The sequence below is a fragment of the Trichoplusia ni genome, chromosome 2 (assembly GCF_003590095.1).
Source record: "Trichoplusia ni isolate ovarian cell line Hi5 chromosome 2, tn1, whole genome shotgun sequence".
Lineage (NCBI taxonomy): Eukaryota > Metazoa > Arthropoda > Insecta > Lepidoptera > Noctuidae > Trichoplusia > Trichoplusia ni.
Genome location: NC_039479.1, coordinates 6,872,429 through 6,888,204, shown reverse-complemented (window position 1 = coordinate 6,888,204; position 15,776 = coordinate 6,872,429). Strand labels below are relative to the sequence as shown.

Sequence of the window (15,776 nt, the reverse complement as noted above, 5' to 3'; positions counted from 1 at the left end):
GTGCATCTTGTCCTTTTGGTCCTTTTGAGGTAGAAGGCTTTTAAAGACTAGTGATGTAACATAGCTCGCCTACATATCCGCAAAAAATACGATTAAATTGAAATCTTGTACTTTACTTGAAATAATTATCGAAGCAACTTATGTATATAATAAAATCGGCGTCCACATACCTACCTACTTATTTACTTAGTATTTAAATCCAAAGGGCATTGCACCCGCGTGGTAACAAAAGTATCTGCACTTTTGAAGGTTTTTATATCGATTGAAAGTTAGTTAAAACAGAAAGTAGTTGGTTCGGTGCGACGGAAATGTTTTTAGGCGTGGGAAAGGAGGTTCGGGTATTGTCCATTGACGCAGGCATGTTGTTGTTAACGCTGTTATAAAGTGAGAGTGAACTTTAAAGCTCATCGTAGTAAAAGCGGCTGCGGACGACATTGCCTTGTTTATTTTTTGGCGTATGGTAGGTATTGGTGGTCCAAATTGAGTCTCATTAATGGAATGAGAATGGTTAGGGTAACTGTTGTCAAATATACTATTGTGATATTGATTTTTTTTGGATAGCTTTCAACTCTGATTGTACTCATAGTTCGTGGTTGAGGTCACCACATCAAAATGACACAGAACGCATTGTGCGTTCTGTGTCACGGGTTCGATCCCCATGTAGGACAATAACCTATATGGTCCAAATGCTTTTCCTGAGTCTCATTGCATGTGACTTGAATATTTGTAAAATCCTCGAAACAAGAATTCGATTCTTTAGTACGGGAGTAGTTTTCACAGAGATCATTATTCTAGTTTAATATGTTTATGCATTTCCAATAGACATATAGTTCAGATTTTGTGCTTCCTTTAGCATTAGGAATATTCTATTCAGATGTTTATACATTGTGTATAATTAAGTAGACAAAGTGTGCCTTGAAGTGTATGAAGGCTCTAACCGGCCTTGTCGTTTAGAAACGCAAACAAAAATCTTGACGCGTAGATTTTGGCCAAACACAAATGAGCGATGTATTAAAAAATATTCGGATTGCACGATTAAATACTCTTTTATTAGTAACTTGTTATGCATACATAAAAATATATTTATTTTTAGATTTTAACATGAGCTATTCAAAATGGGAATATGCGCGATATAATATGAAGGTAATCAAAATATAGATAGACATCACCATGATTTGCTTGCCCTTAACAGTATCAGATTTGGCTGTGGAAAACGGAAGGGCATTCCAACTCCTCATAGATCGGACTCACAATTAAGCAAAAAAAATTTAGGTACGGTTATTTTTTTAAGAATAAAAAGAAACACTGCCGCCGATTTGAATCCTTGTAACGCGTAAGGTTTTAAAAAGCATTTAAATCACTTGCGCAGACGCCTAGACTCAAAGCAAGCATTCGTGTACCAGTAATGCTTGTTCGACGCAAGGCTAGACTTTATCAATAGAGTAGTATTCCTAGACGTACTCAAAAGGTTTAATATTTAAACTAATGTCAACATTATAACAATATTTTTTTTAATTTGTCCCTAATAATGTGAAAACAAGATTACAGCCAGTAACTTTTCCATACATAGAAGACAGTCTACTTTCACTAGAGTTCATGCTGTTTATTACTTTAAATTAAACTCTTTATAAATCTATTACTCTCATTATGCAATTAGAATAGGTTCAATAACTTCCTTGGATTGTAATTTATTCAAACTTAGATTCATATCACGTAACGATGTCGTCGAACATTCATTAAATGTTTTTAATGTCACGCGTTTACTACGAATTGTAAAATGATTCACCTTATTCCTTATTTAACGTTGTGAAATAAATAATCTAAATTAATCTTGAAGCTTCCGAGAAAAATAAGCTGAACATTTTTTTTCTTAAGGAAAATTACTTTGGCAATTTTTTTTGCCGAACTAACTTGACAAGTTTGTTTTTTCTAGCTGATCAGTATTTTCCCAAATTAGCATCCCATGTAAGTAGTCACGAGTAGGTACTATTTGGAAACGAATGAAGTTGTTACACTTGATACCTTAGACTGCTAACGTAGGAAAGTACTAGTTGATTGCCAAATATTTAATGGACAAACATAACGACGGTATTAAGCCTAACTTAACTTTCTGAAACTTAGATGTAGAGTTGGAGCATTCCAGTACTCAGATTAAAGATGTTATAAACGTCAACAGGCATGAAGTGCATACAATAGATTTGAGAGCAATTAATTAGATAGCCAAATAGTAAATTTTACATCACACATGTAACGTTCAATGGTAAGTCGTCAAGCACACCACCACACGACACCTTGCCACGGTCATGGTCCTTTGAGTCGACCAAAGCTGTTCAAAAGGACCACAATCTTGAATGGAGTGTGTGACGTAGCAGCGCTGGTGTAGCTTTGGAGAGCTTTGGGAGCACCCTGCGGTATAGATGCGTAAAGCTCAGTGGCGGTGCGCCCCAGTTACGATTCGAGGATCGGCCCGTACGCGCGATCGCTCACCACCGCACCGCCGCACTACCGAGCGCCGAACGATACACACGTCATATCGGACCATCGATACTTTTCGATATTCAAAAATCACTAAATACTGTTCTTGAGATTTTGTTTTTAATTTTATTATTTGAATTAAGACTATTTTCACAATTTATAAATTTTGATAAGTAGATATATATTATTTTTAATCGCGGTTATTTTTTGTTATTTGCCTACATGTTTGTTAAAAAGTTAAAATGTATTACAAAAAGTTTGAACACTATATAATATTCCGTTTACTAAAATATTTGGCTATGATACTGTATGTGAGTGCGAGACCGACGGACATTGAAGAGACCAAGATATTCACCAACAGCCAATTAGCAGATTTGGCGGCAGGCGTGTGTTCCGATATGGAGTTTAATATAAACGTGGTAAGATTTCATTCATAACTTAAATACGATAATTTTATCACGAATTTTTTTGTTTACATAATTACTGAATTGTAATTTTTTATTCGATTGTATAAGTAGCCTAGAATTTTGATAAATCTTTATCTTCGTCACCTTACAATTGGTGCGTATTTTCAAAAAACAATAAATGCCAAAATATATTAAGTATTTACTCTCCTATCATTCCTTAGCATCTACCCGACAATCAGTTTTACGTCAATTGAGTTTTCAATCAAGGCATAATATCGGAAAGTGGAATTACCAGACTCGACAAAAAAAAATGTTAAACGAAACATTAATTTCAGTGATGATCGTTTAAGATTCATTGATTCAGCCATGCTTGGAAAGCTTCCTAAGTAGATTCTTGATGATAGTTCTGTCATATGATGTTTACAGTTCTTGCAATTCCAACAGTCAGTATCACCAAATTATGCTGAATCCCTCTTCCAAAAAGAAGTTTATATCCATTAAGTGCTGTCTCATCTCGATTGACTTTTTAGACTCCTAAAGTCAACGGGTGTGGATGAACTTGGTTTCGCAGACTGAAATTTCTCTAGAAAAGCTACTTTTTGTACCAACTAACTTGTTTGTTTTTTAATTAATCAGGGATTAAGATCTGGAGTTGAATATTTTTTTAAATAAAATTCTAAGTAGTTACCTATTCAGTTAGTCAACGTCATAACATGTTCAAGAATTCGTCGTAAATTTTGTACAAACATCAAGATTACTGAATGATCGGAATTTCACAATCAAGCGACGTGCGTAATTGCAGTAGGCATTAACAGTTACGCGAAGTACATGAAATTATTAAACGAAGTGCATTTAAAAATTATTGTTTATTACATTTTGAATTAAGAGCAGGGCAAAGGTGACCGCTGCCTATCAGTGATGGCTGCCGAACGTGCGCGTCTATCTGTGATATCACGTAATCAATAGGCCGAAATATTGACTGCACAAGTGCCTACTTATTGGTATAACATAGATAATACATTGTTTACTCTGTTTTACTTAATCGACATTGACAATTAAAGTGAACTTGAAACGATATTTTTGGGCGAAGTACCGAAATAATGCAATGCTTCGTTTAAATGAGAAATAAGTTTTCGTGAAAATTATTTTTGGTGGGCTTCGCGTAGCACCCACACGATACGGCCTCCTACGTCGACTATCGTCAAACTCTGAAAAGCGGAGGCCTCCGCTACACAATTACATGAGAGTCCCCTACTAGGAAATCTACACAAGATACACAGTTCCTACTCTAGCCTCATGAGTAGATGCAAAGTATAACAGAAGTTGATTTCCTATTTATCCATTATTTTAGGTCCAGGTTATTTTATCATTTGTATTGGTAAAAGTATAGTTTAGCTAACAATTATCCAAATTACCATCCACTATTTTTCCTCAAAACTACAAAACATGAATGTAGTTAAGTAAGTACACTGTAAATACGGTAAGTAGTGGTATGGTTTTTGCAATTGCACCTTAACATAGATGGGGTTTTTAAGGTATTATGTTTTCTTCCTATTTAATTAAAACTAGTCGCTAAAACACCAAACCACCAGTTACCTACTTAGGATTAACAATTCAAAACTACATAGACGCCGCATGCCAATAAATAGAAACAGCAGTTGTAATTTTCGAAAGATTGTGACTCATATACTTAAGATAAGTTTTTATATGAACCACAGATTATAGAATTTCTATCTTTAGTGACCTTTTTAAACAGATGAAGAAATAGGTTAAACATATGTAGGTATAATTTAAATTACCACATAAAAAAATAATACGTCAATTGTTTTTTGTGAATTTGAAGTCCCGATTCATTAGGACTTAATGTTTATAATATTAGTAGTGATAAGCAATCTGGGTTGCAATATCGTTGATAACAGTATTCCTTTTAATCCCGGCCTGTATCTCTACTCTCGACAAAATGGAGGTCCAAATAAAGTAGATTTGTAGAGCAATGTTGACTTTTTGAAGTAATATAGATAAAGCTCTTGACTGCACGGGTCGCCGGGTGGTAAATGGTCACCATGCCAGATCCACTGTAAGCGACGTGTCGCGGGCTCGATCCCCGCTTGGGACAACGATTTATGTGATCCACAAATGCTTGTCCTGAGTCTGGGTGTCTTAGTGCATTTGACTTGAATATTTGAAAAACCACACGCGCTTGAGCCTTGTGTGGATATTCAAATATTCATAGGTAGTTCTTAGGGTGGGGCTCGTTAAAGGAAAACATCTCTGACGGCCTCTTTGAGCGGCATCTATTTTCCACTCCCGGGATAATATTACTTTAAGTGGTTACAGGAGGATCCTAGATCCTAGTATTAGTTAGGCAGAGGAATTATCTTCTTTTCACATTTTGCAACCGATACGATACAGAGTAAAAAATCTGTGTATCCGAGCAGAAAAAAAAACTACGAAATAAATTGGTGTATTTAATGAGCCTCTAATCTAATTAGTTATAATTAGCTTCTGCTGCAATATCCCGAGGTTCGCCGGAGGTATTTCTGTATGTTTGTTGACAAACTGTGCATCGCAGCAATGATTCAATCGCGCATATTGGAACGTGTCGTTTTACGTCCTAAACAAAGGGGCACTTCCATCTTGATAGCTTCATCTAAAATAATAGACCTTAACAGCTTTATAATAGGTGTTATTTTGGCAAAATATGTTAGAAGCATGTCCGGAAGTTTTCTAGACGTACCAGTTCACGAAATGATCCTTTAATGCGCGCTGATTTCTTCAGCACCCAATACGTTAGGTTCAAAAAACTGACGATCGTGCAAACACTTTGTTTTTTATTGGTCTAGTCTAGGCACTCTAAGTTTTTAGTTTTGTGCTCTGAAAAATAAAACGCGATTTCTTTAGAATACATTTTTTACGAATCACCTATAAAATATTTGGCAAAAAAAATGCCCATTAATGGCCACAGTTTGTAGTGTTAGGCTTACGCTCTGGTGTAATTCTGATGTAAGCGTCTAAATTACTTGCAATTATTTGTTACAGAGTGAGGATACCTGCAAAAACAACTTCTGGGGTCAGTATCCTTCGATTCTTTGTTATGTAATAAACTTATACCTATTATGATTAGTATATTCGATTATCGATTTAAACAGTTATCAACACGTATTTATTTTTCTCTGTTAACTTCTTTCGGTAACCAGTGTTAATGTTTTGTTTATTGCTAAATAAACTATTATTTGCAATCGTATTTTGCTAAGACAAACGACTTAAAATGCCTTAGTAAATGCAGAAACAGGACCTTTCCTAAAATAACCTCTTTAATTTTTTACCCGTTTGCGTCAGAACGAGGTTTATTAAACAAATCACTCTATAGCTAACATCAAGACTGTCTGTAGTGTTAAAAATAACGCGTTACTTTCCAGCTCCTGACCCTATGGTACCAGAGTTGCCCTCGCCAGTGAAGATACGATGCCAGACCAGCCGGAGCATCAGGTTCCAGATAGAGCCCTCACACAACTGGCAGCTGGTGGCGTTGGTCCCACAGCTGAACGACGACCAATCTGATATGGACTATGTGAGTATAATTTGTGGCCCTGACAGCTATACCAGAGGTTGTGAGTTCGAGTCTCACACAGGACAAGTGTTTGTGTAATGAGCAAGAGCATTTATTATGTTTTTTTTTAATAAATGTATTAAGAAATATGTAAGTATGTTTATCAGTCGTCTAATACTCATAATACAAGCGTCTTAGTTATAACGTACTATGGTGGTAAACCCTCACCTCGGTCTTGTTTAAAACGACCAAAAAATATTTTTCATAAAAGACTAAAGCTATCTCTGAGGTTTGTTAATTTCTCTGGGAAGTACCTACTGACTATAAGACTGGGTTAGTCACATTGTTTTTCGTCGCCATGTGTGTTATGTATGTAATATCACCATAGCCCGCATGACCTACATGCACTAGGAAATAAAACTTCCAATTTACAACATTGTAAGCATTTCTGCGGTGGTAATGTTTTTACTTTCATTTTTGTTAAAGAGAGGACGAAAATGCGTCATTAAAACCACGCTTATAAAGTACTGACGTTTATTGTAAACTTAGGCCTACCCTCAACAATGCGGACGCTGGATCCGAATTAACCTGGTCGAAACGGAATATAAAGACGCAGAAAGATAGGCTCCAAACAGTTATAGTTCAAAAAATGTGAATACAACATCTGCAGATTACAGACAAAATATATTTACCTCTCGACACAAAAGTGGGGGGGTTTCTTGTTGTCTCGTAACATTAGATGCTAAATGCCTGATCGCCTCAGATTTTGCACTCACCTCTTAGTTGATTGACACAACATAGATCATTCCTATCTCATATTTCCGTTATTGGACGCACCATAAACAAGTGCTCGCGATCTATTACACAGTTTAGGATTACCGATAACATTTCAGGGATACGAGCACCGGCTTATGTTGAAGTTTTAATCATAAGCTCGTGGTCATGCGCGGTATTCATGTGTATTTACGTCACTACTGGGCGCCATTGTGTGGTTGTAGTGAATTTTCTCCAACAATCTTTCTCTAGTCTCATGTTTTATTCTAATCCTCTAAAGCGCAAAACGGAAACAATAGTATATATCATTTCTTGAAGTTAAAGCTATCCCTGTACCAAATTTCATTGAAATCGGTTGAGAAGTTTAACCGTGAAAGCATAACTAACAAACTTACATTTTTATTCACCACATCAGTTAGACGCTACACCTATACGTAAGAGAGCCAAACAAGCTTTGTTTTGAAGACGCATCTGAAACTGCAAACGTAGTACGTTACGTGACTGTAAACTGATGAACATTGTCCAAGATTTACAAGCTCACGTTGTAAACAATTTAGTCTAACGGGTAAAAGCGCTCGGATATTTTCTCCCTCAGAAGGAAGTCTGTATAGCTGTACCATATCGCTTATGAAACCTTAGACTTCACTCAATGACAAATTACTACACTGTTAAAAATTACGTACATATTTTTAAAAGGAAGAAAAGAAAATCTTATTCAAGTAAATATCCATCTGCGATTTCGTTATTAAACATTAGACTTTTACATAGATGACCTAGCCCTTGTTTTTTTCCTAAATGTTTACAAACTATTAAAAACGAAAAACTTGCATATCAAATGTCCTATGCAAGAACTATAAATATCTACGATCTAATACATCTGCAAACTTATGGATAATCATTAAACATGGCTAACGGCGTCCCAAAGGGAATTCTAATAGGGCCAATGCTGTAATGAATGAAACATTTCTCAATTGCTAATGTCACACTCGCAGTTTCTTCGTAATTCAGTACAGTTACAACAATCCCACCTGCCGTAAGATTTAATGAGGTTAGATACCTTGAACGGTCGTTAGCAAGTGCACGGCCGATTTCTTGATTAGCAATATGGCGAATTGATTCACAGTGGTTATTCTGATTTGTAGGCACGTGTTGTTTTTTAATGAGTTTAAGTATAATTAAGTAAAAGTATACGGTAGATCTATTCCATGTTCTTAACAGAAACGCATTAACAAACGCCCTTCACTCACGTCACTCCGGAACATATTCCATTCAAAAAATTTGTACATCTTATAAAAAAGGTCTCGTCGGCTAACTTTCCGACTCTGGAACAATGGAAAATGTTGGTGGAATGTATCCGGAGTGAGGCCTATACGTGAAATAGCTTACAGTAGGGGAGCGGGTATTGTTATAGTTATATAGAATAATATTTTAATTTATCCATTCTATGAAGACCAAAATATCGTATAGGCTAGCGGCGATAGCATTGAATACCAGTTAAATATGCATCTAAGAGATAAATAATCAACGGAGGACAGAGCGTTGAAGGGAGGTCTCTGGTCATATTGCCCAGTAGAGGACCACGATAGATGAATTGTTTGATAAATTTGCCATTTCTCATTCTTGGTCCAAATTTTTGGCTTGCATGTTTTATTCACCCCTAGCGCAACTATCTAGGAGAATTAAGTTTAAAAGGAGAGTAGAAAAAGTGATCTATAGCTGTACTTCGTGCATTTTATAATTACCCATTCATTCTCATGTTAGTTATTGCAATATATCCGAAACATACTTGTAACGATGCGGGTTTTTATCGATGCTAAACGACCCGGCAGCAAATCGATGCAATCTTATACCTATATCGCTGTTATGTGATACCGTTATTGCATTTGTTTTTCGGGCTCCATACCCAAGGGGTAAAAACAGAACGCTATTATTAAGGCTCTGCTGGCTGTGCGTCTGTCCGCTATCCCCAGACTGTATCTCATGAACCATGATGCTAGATAGTAATCATTTTCTCCGATGATGTATTACATGTCGTTTATACAAATAAGTAAGAAAGTAAATACGATTGCAAGGGCCATGTATATGATAAGTAGTGCCAAATTTGATTTTTTTAGCTCTTTACGACTTTACGACTCGCACTTGACCAGCTTCATGATCATAAAACACTAAGGCCCATCTCAGAGTTTTCTCTTTTCTTATTTTATAATATGAAACATTTATTTTCTAGATAGACTACACCCTTGTTGCACCGGACACTGAATTTGAAGAGTTAAGTACAACACCTCAAAGAAACTACACTTTATGGAGTGCCATACTCAAGGAAGGCGCCCCTTTAATATGGCTGGGAGGCGACGAAGTGCCTGTCTACAACAAATCAATGTTACCTAGTCCCAGAAACTATAGCATACAGTACCAATTTTACGCTGATGTTGGGGAAAAACTAGGTGTAAATGCATCATTCACATGGAATACTACTGGTGGTAAGCAATTTGTGCTAACAGCGCACTTACTGCACTTATAACTACTAACTCAGTGCCGTATTTATCTCGTAGAGAGTAGCAAATGCTACGGGCGCCGCAAATAGGAAAGCCCCGCGCTCCAACGCCTGTCTGACGGCTACAATAGTGCCCCGATAAACATATTCCTAAGTAAATCTAAAGTATTGAAATTCCTTTCGATATCACGTGACTTTGACTTGTCCTGCAAAACATTTATGCGTTTCCGATCAGCAGTTCTACTTATAGAAACGCTGTTTGTCTAGACAGACTGCTCTGAGAGGTCGTAGCTGTTCAGACTGATCTCAACGCAAGGTTTTTTCTAGGACGCAATGTTATTTTCGTCTATTAATTTCCATCTTATCTGAGCACTTATTCATTTCCGGCTGGTATCATACTTGTGCAATTAATCAATGTCTTGTTTGGCCTTCCGTTCCCCACAAGTTCATGGCTTGCTTTTAGACTGATAAGCTATTGCCGAGCTCTCATTATTTTAACGTGGTAATTCAACATGTTTCTTTCGTTTTTCTGTAAGCAACATGAATACCTACATATAATTCATGATTTATCTCATAAATATATGTATATTTTTGCTGCGATCTTTGGAAACGCGTGGATGTCGGGTATAGCTGCAATAACGTTATCATTACCTACTTTACGCAGTCGAAAAAAAATCTGTGTTTAGTGTAGGTCTAGGGTATCATCCAACTCCGAAACAAATTTTACCAACATTGGTCAGGCCTGTTTGAGTGTGAAGAGGTGTTAATACATAATCATAAATTTTCGCTTTCATATATTATGAGATGTTCATTTTTATTTAACTTTGAAATAAAAAAGTATATTTATATAGTGCACTTTCTTGTTGTTTAGATGGCGACGCATGCTTTCAAGTAGTGAACAATTGTCAAGAGACTGGATCAAGTGATAAGAAAGTTTTGGTAAATATCACATGATTATTATAATTTTCTTTATTCGGACTGATAATAATTTATTTAATGACGCGTTGACTCGCGAACCAGCCAAGAGCTGACGCTCACGATTAAGGACAAACGTTGGTTTCAAAACTAGTCGGGCTATCCCGATAAACTGATTAAATCGTTAGTAAATATTTGATGATTTTCATAATTACGTATTACTATTGATTTTTGGGGCTCTCTTTAACATATATTTTTTATATTCCAGCCGAACAAGCGTAATGAATGGCCTCAAATCACTTTTGATAAGTTGTCGTTCAACGATAGATGCGAGATTAAAGTTACGGGGCTGTTCGGGACTACCACGTTACCTTACCATACGCCCTCGTCTACGGCTACACATGGTAAGTTCTCTTTCCTCTATATGTTATACTTTTTTGGACGGATAGCCGGATTGAAAAACTGTGCGACGTGTCGCATGCTAATTGCCGCATAGGTGCAACCCACCCAGACCCAAGACAGATCAGGCTTTATTGGAAAATGCTTGTTTTGTCTTGTGTCTGGGGCACAACAAAGACAAGTCATTACAAGTTCTCCAGTTGGAAACGGATCGAATGGCGGAATGGTAGGATTCCTATAAATACTCGTATGTGTAAGACATTTTATCAAATAACTATGTTTTTTTTAGTAGCACGTAAACTACCAGATATACCTGGGAACGTCTACATAGAGGCGAGCGAGGACAGCGCCACCACGTGGCAGGTGCGCGTCAAGTGGTCGGCGCCGGCGCATCCCCCCGACACTTATAATGTCACGCTACGCACGGACACGACCCACTTGTTAGTCTTGCCTGGGGTAGGTAACACAAAACATTTAAAGACTTACTTTAAAATTCTTGTAAATATTTACATTTTTTTATTCTCTCCTTTACTTTTAAATACAAATTTTACTTAATTTGTACCTAGACACAATGTGAAGTATCAATTCGATAAAAATTGGTTCTTTTATTCTTCAGAATGTAACTGAGGCGATCTTCAATGAAGTAGTAGGTGAAAGTCACAGAATGTACAACGTGTCTATATACGCAAGTCTTGGGAACCTCACCGCTCACACATTCAGACGTGCTTTATTCCCTGGTAAGTTATCTGTCTAGATTTAGCAGGGGCTTCTAACAATCATTATATTGGTAAAGGTTTTATTGATTCTGACCATGTAGAGAATGACTTACATTTATTTATATCATCAAGCCTTGGTCCAGATTGAACTTTTTTCGGATATCTTGGAATGAGAATAACGTGATATAGTGCGCAGGCAGAAGAAGCGCCGGCAGCGGGGGCGCGGGGGGCGCGGCCGTGGGCGCGGCCTGCGCAGGCGCCGCCGCGCTCGCGCTACTGTGTCGCTGTCGTAGGCGACGACGACACATCTCCGTGCCGCCATACAAACCGGTAAATATCCATACAACTATAAAAATAATCTTAATATTAATTTACCTTTCATTTAATCATATTTTTAAAATTAAATCTAGTTGTTGTAATACATCTAAAGCTAGTGGAGTGCAGTTAGAACAGATTTTGACTTTCAGTACCTGAATTCTCTACCTCCCTTGAGTTTTTACAGCTGAGATAACATGCACAGCCCTCAGAGACAATGTATAATAATTAAAAACCATATTCACAATACCAGGACGACAAGCCAGCAAAAGACGGTACATCTGAAGTCCCAGAGGTGTGGAGCGAGTCGGAGGACCAGTGGGAGATGCGCGCGGACCGGCTGCGGCTGCACGAGGTCATCGGCGAGGGAGCCTTCGGAGTCGTGCGGCGGGCCACGCTCGCGCCGAACAACCTACACGTCGCTGTTAAGATGCTCAAAGGTCAATACTTCTTGGTTGTTTACGTAGTAACCTTCCATTTTATTTTATGAATATAACGACAACATGATACTCAGGGCGGCTTTTCCTTGTGCGTCGTTCTTCTGCTACGGTTGTAAATCATCGTCATGATCCTTAGTTGATATACCCCCGGAAAATACCTGAATGACAAAAGTCAATATTTTTTGTATCCACTATCTCATTACCTAAAGATTAAACACATTTTGTTTTCACGGTTAGATTTCCCATCGGAAGAAGAGGTTAGGTCGTTCCGGTCGGAGATGGAGCTGATGAAGAGTGTGGGCGCGCACCCGCACCTGGTGAGCCTGCTGGGCTGCTGCAGCGGCCGCCGCCCGCTGATCGTAGCCGAATACTGCAGCCGCGGGGACCTGCTCAGCTACCTCAGGTAACTGCAACATACTTAATATTTTGTAGAAGCAGGACAAAATATATGGGCCAGAAGTTGTGCCTTAAGGAAGCCCAGAAATGGTGTATGTACGTTCTTATATTTAGCATTCTCTTTTATATATTTTGCATAAAATAATCCACTGATATATTTTTTTGTAAAAGAATAGAAAAGCTTACTTACAAATGTATTTTTTCCAGGCGTACCTGGGATGTGATGTTATCCAAACGACACGCAAAGTACTATAACAACAATATTGACACCTCGGACTATAGAAACGACTTGTTCAAATGCAAGTCACAGATGGACAGCAAACTGGTCGTGAACAAACTTTACGACATCCAAGAAATATGTGATACAGACCTTACGGCGTTAGACCTCTTGTCTTTTTGCCGGCAGATAGCTATGGGCATGGAGTTTTTAGCAGCGAATAGAGTAGTACATAGAGATCTAGCAGCTAGAAATGTATTAGTAACAGCAGATAGAACATTGAAAATAGCAGATTTTGGACTTTCAAGAGATGTGTATGAGGAGAATCAGTATAAACAGAAAGGCAATGGTAAGATGCCGGTCAAGTGGATGGCGCTCGAGTCTTTACAAAGAAGGATATACACGACGCAGAGTGATGTGTAAGTAGGATTTCGCATATATTCTGAATAGGTTTTAAACTTTACACTATAAAGAGAAAATAGAGCTTTGCTAAGTTCTTAAATGGTGGCTGGCAGCGGATGGATGCGGGCTGCCCAAGACCGGGATGGTTGGCGCTCTTTGGGGGAGACCTACGTTCAGCAGTGGACGGCGATAGGCTGAAATGATGATGATGATAAAGTTCCTAAATTAACAGCTGTGTCAAATCGAGACTTTCCGAATTAATCTATACATACTAAGGGGGCAAAATTGCGTCCTATACAATTTACCTAATTGAAAAATTTTGCTCTATTTGTATTATTAACTAGATGGTCCTTCGGCGTGGTGGTATGGGAGATAGCGACAGTGGGCGCGGCGCCGTACGCCGGGGTCGCGGGAGCGCGCCTGCCGCGCCTGCTGCGGTCCGGGTACCGCATGCCCCGACCTGTCAACTGCAGCCCTCTACTGTGAGTCATGAAACTAACTGTACATCGCTCAATACAATATATTCAAAGTTCTTTATTACAGATAATAAAAACAAAAAAGAAAGAACTTATGAAATTATTTTAACGTGTAGGTATAACTATGAATTGGATTTGGAAGAATAAAATATCGAATTACTCCATAAATGAACTGTAGTGTATTTAAATTTATTTTTTTATATATTAATCAAACCAATTGCCCCTAATTTCGAACTGAGTAAAACTACACTTAGACATCGAAAATTGTGAAAAGCCAGCTAAAGCTTTGTTAAAAATATCCTTAACCTACCGAATCCTTTCAAATCAATATGTTCAATCCAAACTATGTTAAAACACTACTTATCACAACCAAAGAGAAAATACTTTTCACCATTAAAACATTCCTATTATCTAGCTACGACATAATGCTGTCATGCTGGCGCACCGCCCCTCGCGAGCGCCCCACCTTCGCGGCGCTGCACCAGCGGCTGGACGAGCTGCTCAACAGCGCCTGCGCGGACCACTACCTCTCGCTGGAGATCGATGCGGACGACGCCCCGCCCACGCCCAAACACTACCGATATATTAAGATGTTCATCAGGTAAGGTGTCTCGAACTGGTGTGTTTTCTTTTACTGTTCTGAAGTTGTTTTTTTGCAAGTTTTGGAGCAATACTTTTTCATAATATATGAGGTATTAAACTGACTTACCACTGCAAGCAATATTGCGGATTACCCACTAGTCCACACACTAAGTCCTACTATATATCAGCAGGCTGCATCCATTCTTGTACATCGCTTTTTTTATAGAATAGTACTCATATGAACTATTACGATAACAGAGGCAAGCGCAACTGGACTCGAGGCGAGAACTACGAGCGGCCACTAAAGGCGCCGCCACCGCGCGCCAACCATTACACGTCGCCGCCGGACCAGCCGCTATGACGTCACAACACACTACTTATACCGCCACACCTCGCTTATATGGCCCACCATACATTAGATACTATGTAACATTGCCAGCAACCTTATTCCGAAGAAATATGGTTGATTTTTGCAAATCAATGTTGCCATTTGACTAATTTGTGGTGGACGCTCTTACAGTTTAGTCCTTGGTACGGGTTTGGAGTAAAATTATGCCCATCCCATTACATGAGTCGACCAATGATTAAAGTCATCGACGAAACTCTGACAAAGATCTGAAATACCTCGAATAGACTATAATATGTTGCTGTTGACTTAGTGAGTAGCAAATACTTGTACTATAAAAAATTGGATGTTAGAGTAACTGAAACATCCAAATGAGCATACTGTTAAGCTGTGATACTCATAACAATTCATAATATTTAGTTTATAACTCAATCAGGTTGTACAGAATGATTTTCATTTCGAATTTTTCTTTCCTGTAATTTTTCAACTGTTAATCGATGGAAGTATGTGAGATGTATTGGAAAGTATGTTGTTTATTTAAATATGGACTTACAATCAGTAGATGAATGTGAATAATGTAAATATAAGATGCCATGAAAAAAAATGTATAACATAACATAGGAAGCTTTTTGAAAATACTTATTTTTAGTATCACTAATTCGATCTTCTCTTGTCGCATGTATTTCGCATATGATAATTTTATAACTGTTGTTATAACAACATACCGTGTAAATACTTTATAGCTTATTAAGATAAATTTATATTAGGTGTGAATATTAGATGCAATAGGTAAACATATGAATATGGTTGTATCATGTATGTACTTAGTATTATGTATCGAATAGATAAAACGGCCTTAAAAGCTTACCCCT

At 37.8% G+C, this 15,776-nt stretch overlaps 1 protein-coding gene across 1 annotated transcript; it reads left to right on the top strand.

Annotated features, from left to right (window-relative positions):
* Positions 1 to 2,717: 2,717 nt before the first annotated feature.
* On the top strand, positions 2,718 to 15,601 carry LOC113505505 (tyrosine-protein kinase receptor torso-like). The gene is given in 15 exon segments (XM_026888252.1): positions 2,718 to 2,894; positions 5,922 to 5,952; positions 6,302 to 6,453; positions 9,434 to 9,686; positions 10,572 to 10,639; positions 10,884 to 11,109; positions 11,112 to 11,470; positions 11,631 to 11,751; positions 11,927 to 12,060; positions 12,299 to 12,485; positions 12,723 to 12,888; positions 13,089 to 13,517; positions 13,845 to 13,982; positions 14,392 to 14,577; positions 14,817 to 15,601. Coding segments are annotated over 15 exon segments (2,730 nt in total). The 3' UTR covers positions 14,920 to 15,601.
* Positions 15,602 to 15,776: the final 175 nt, after the last annotated feature.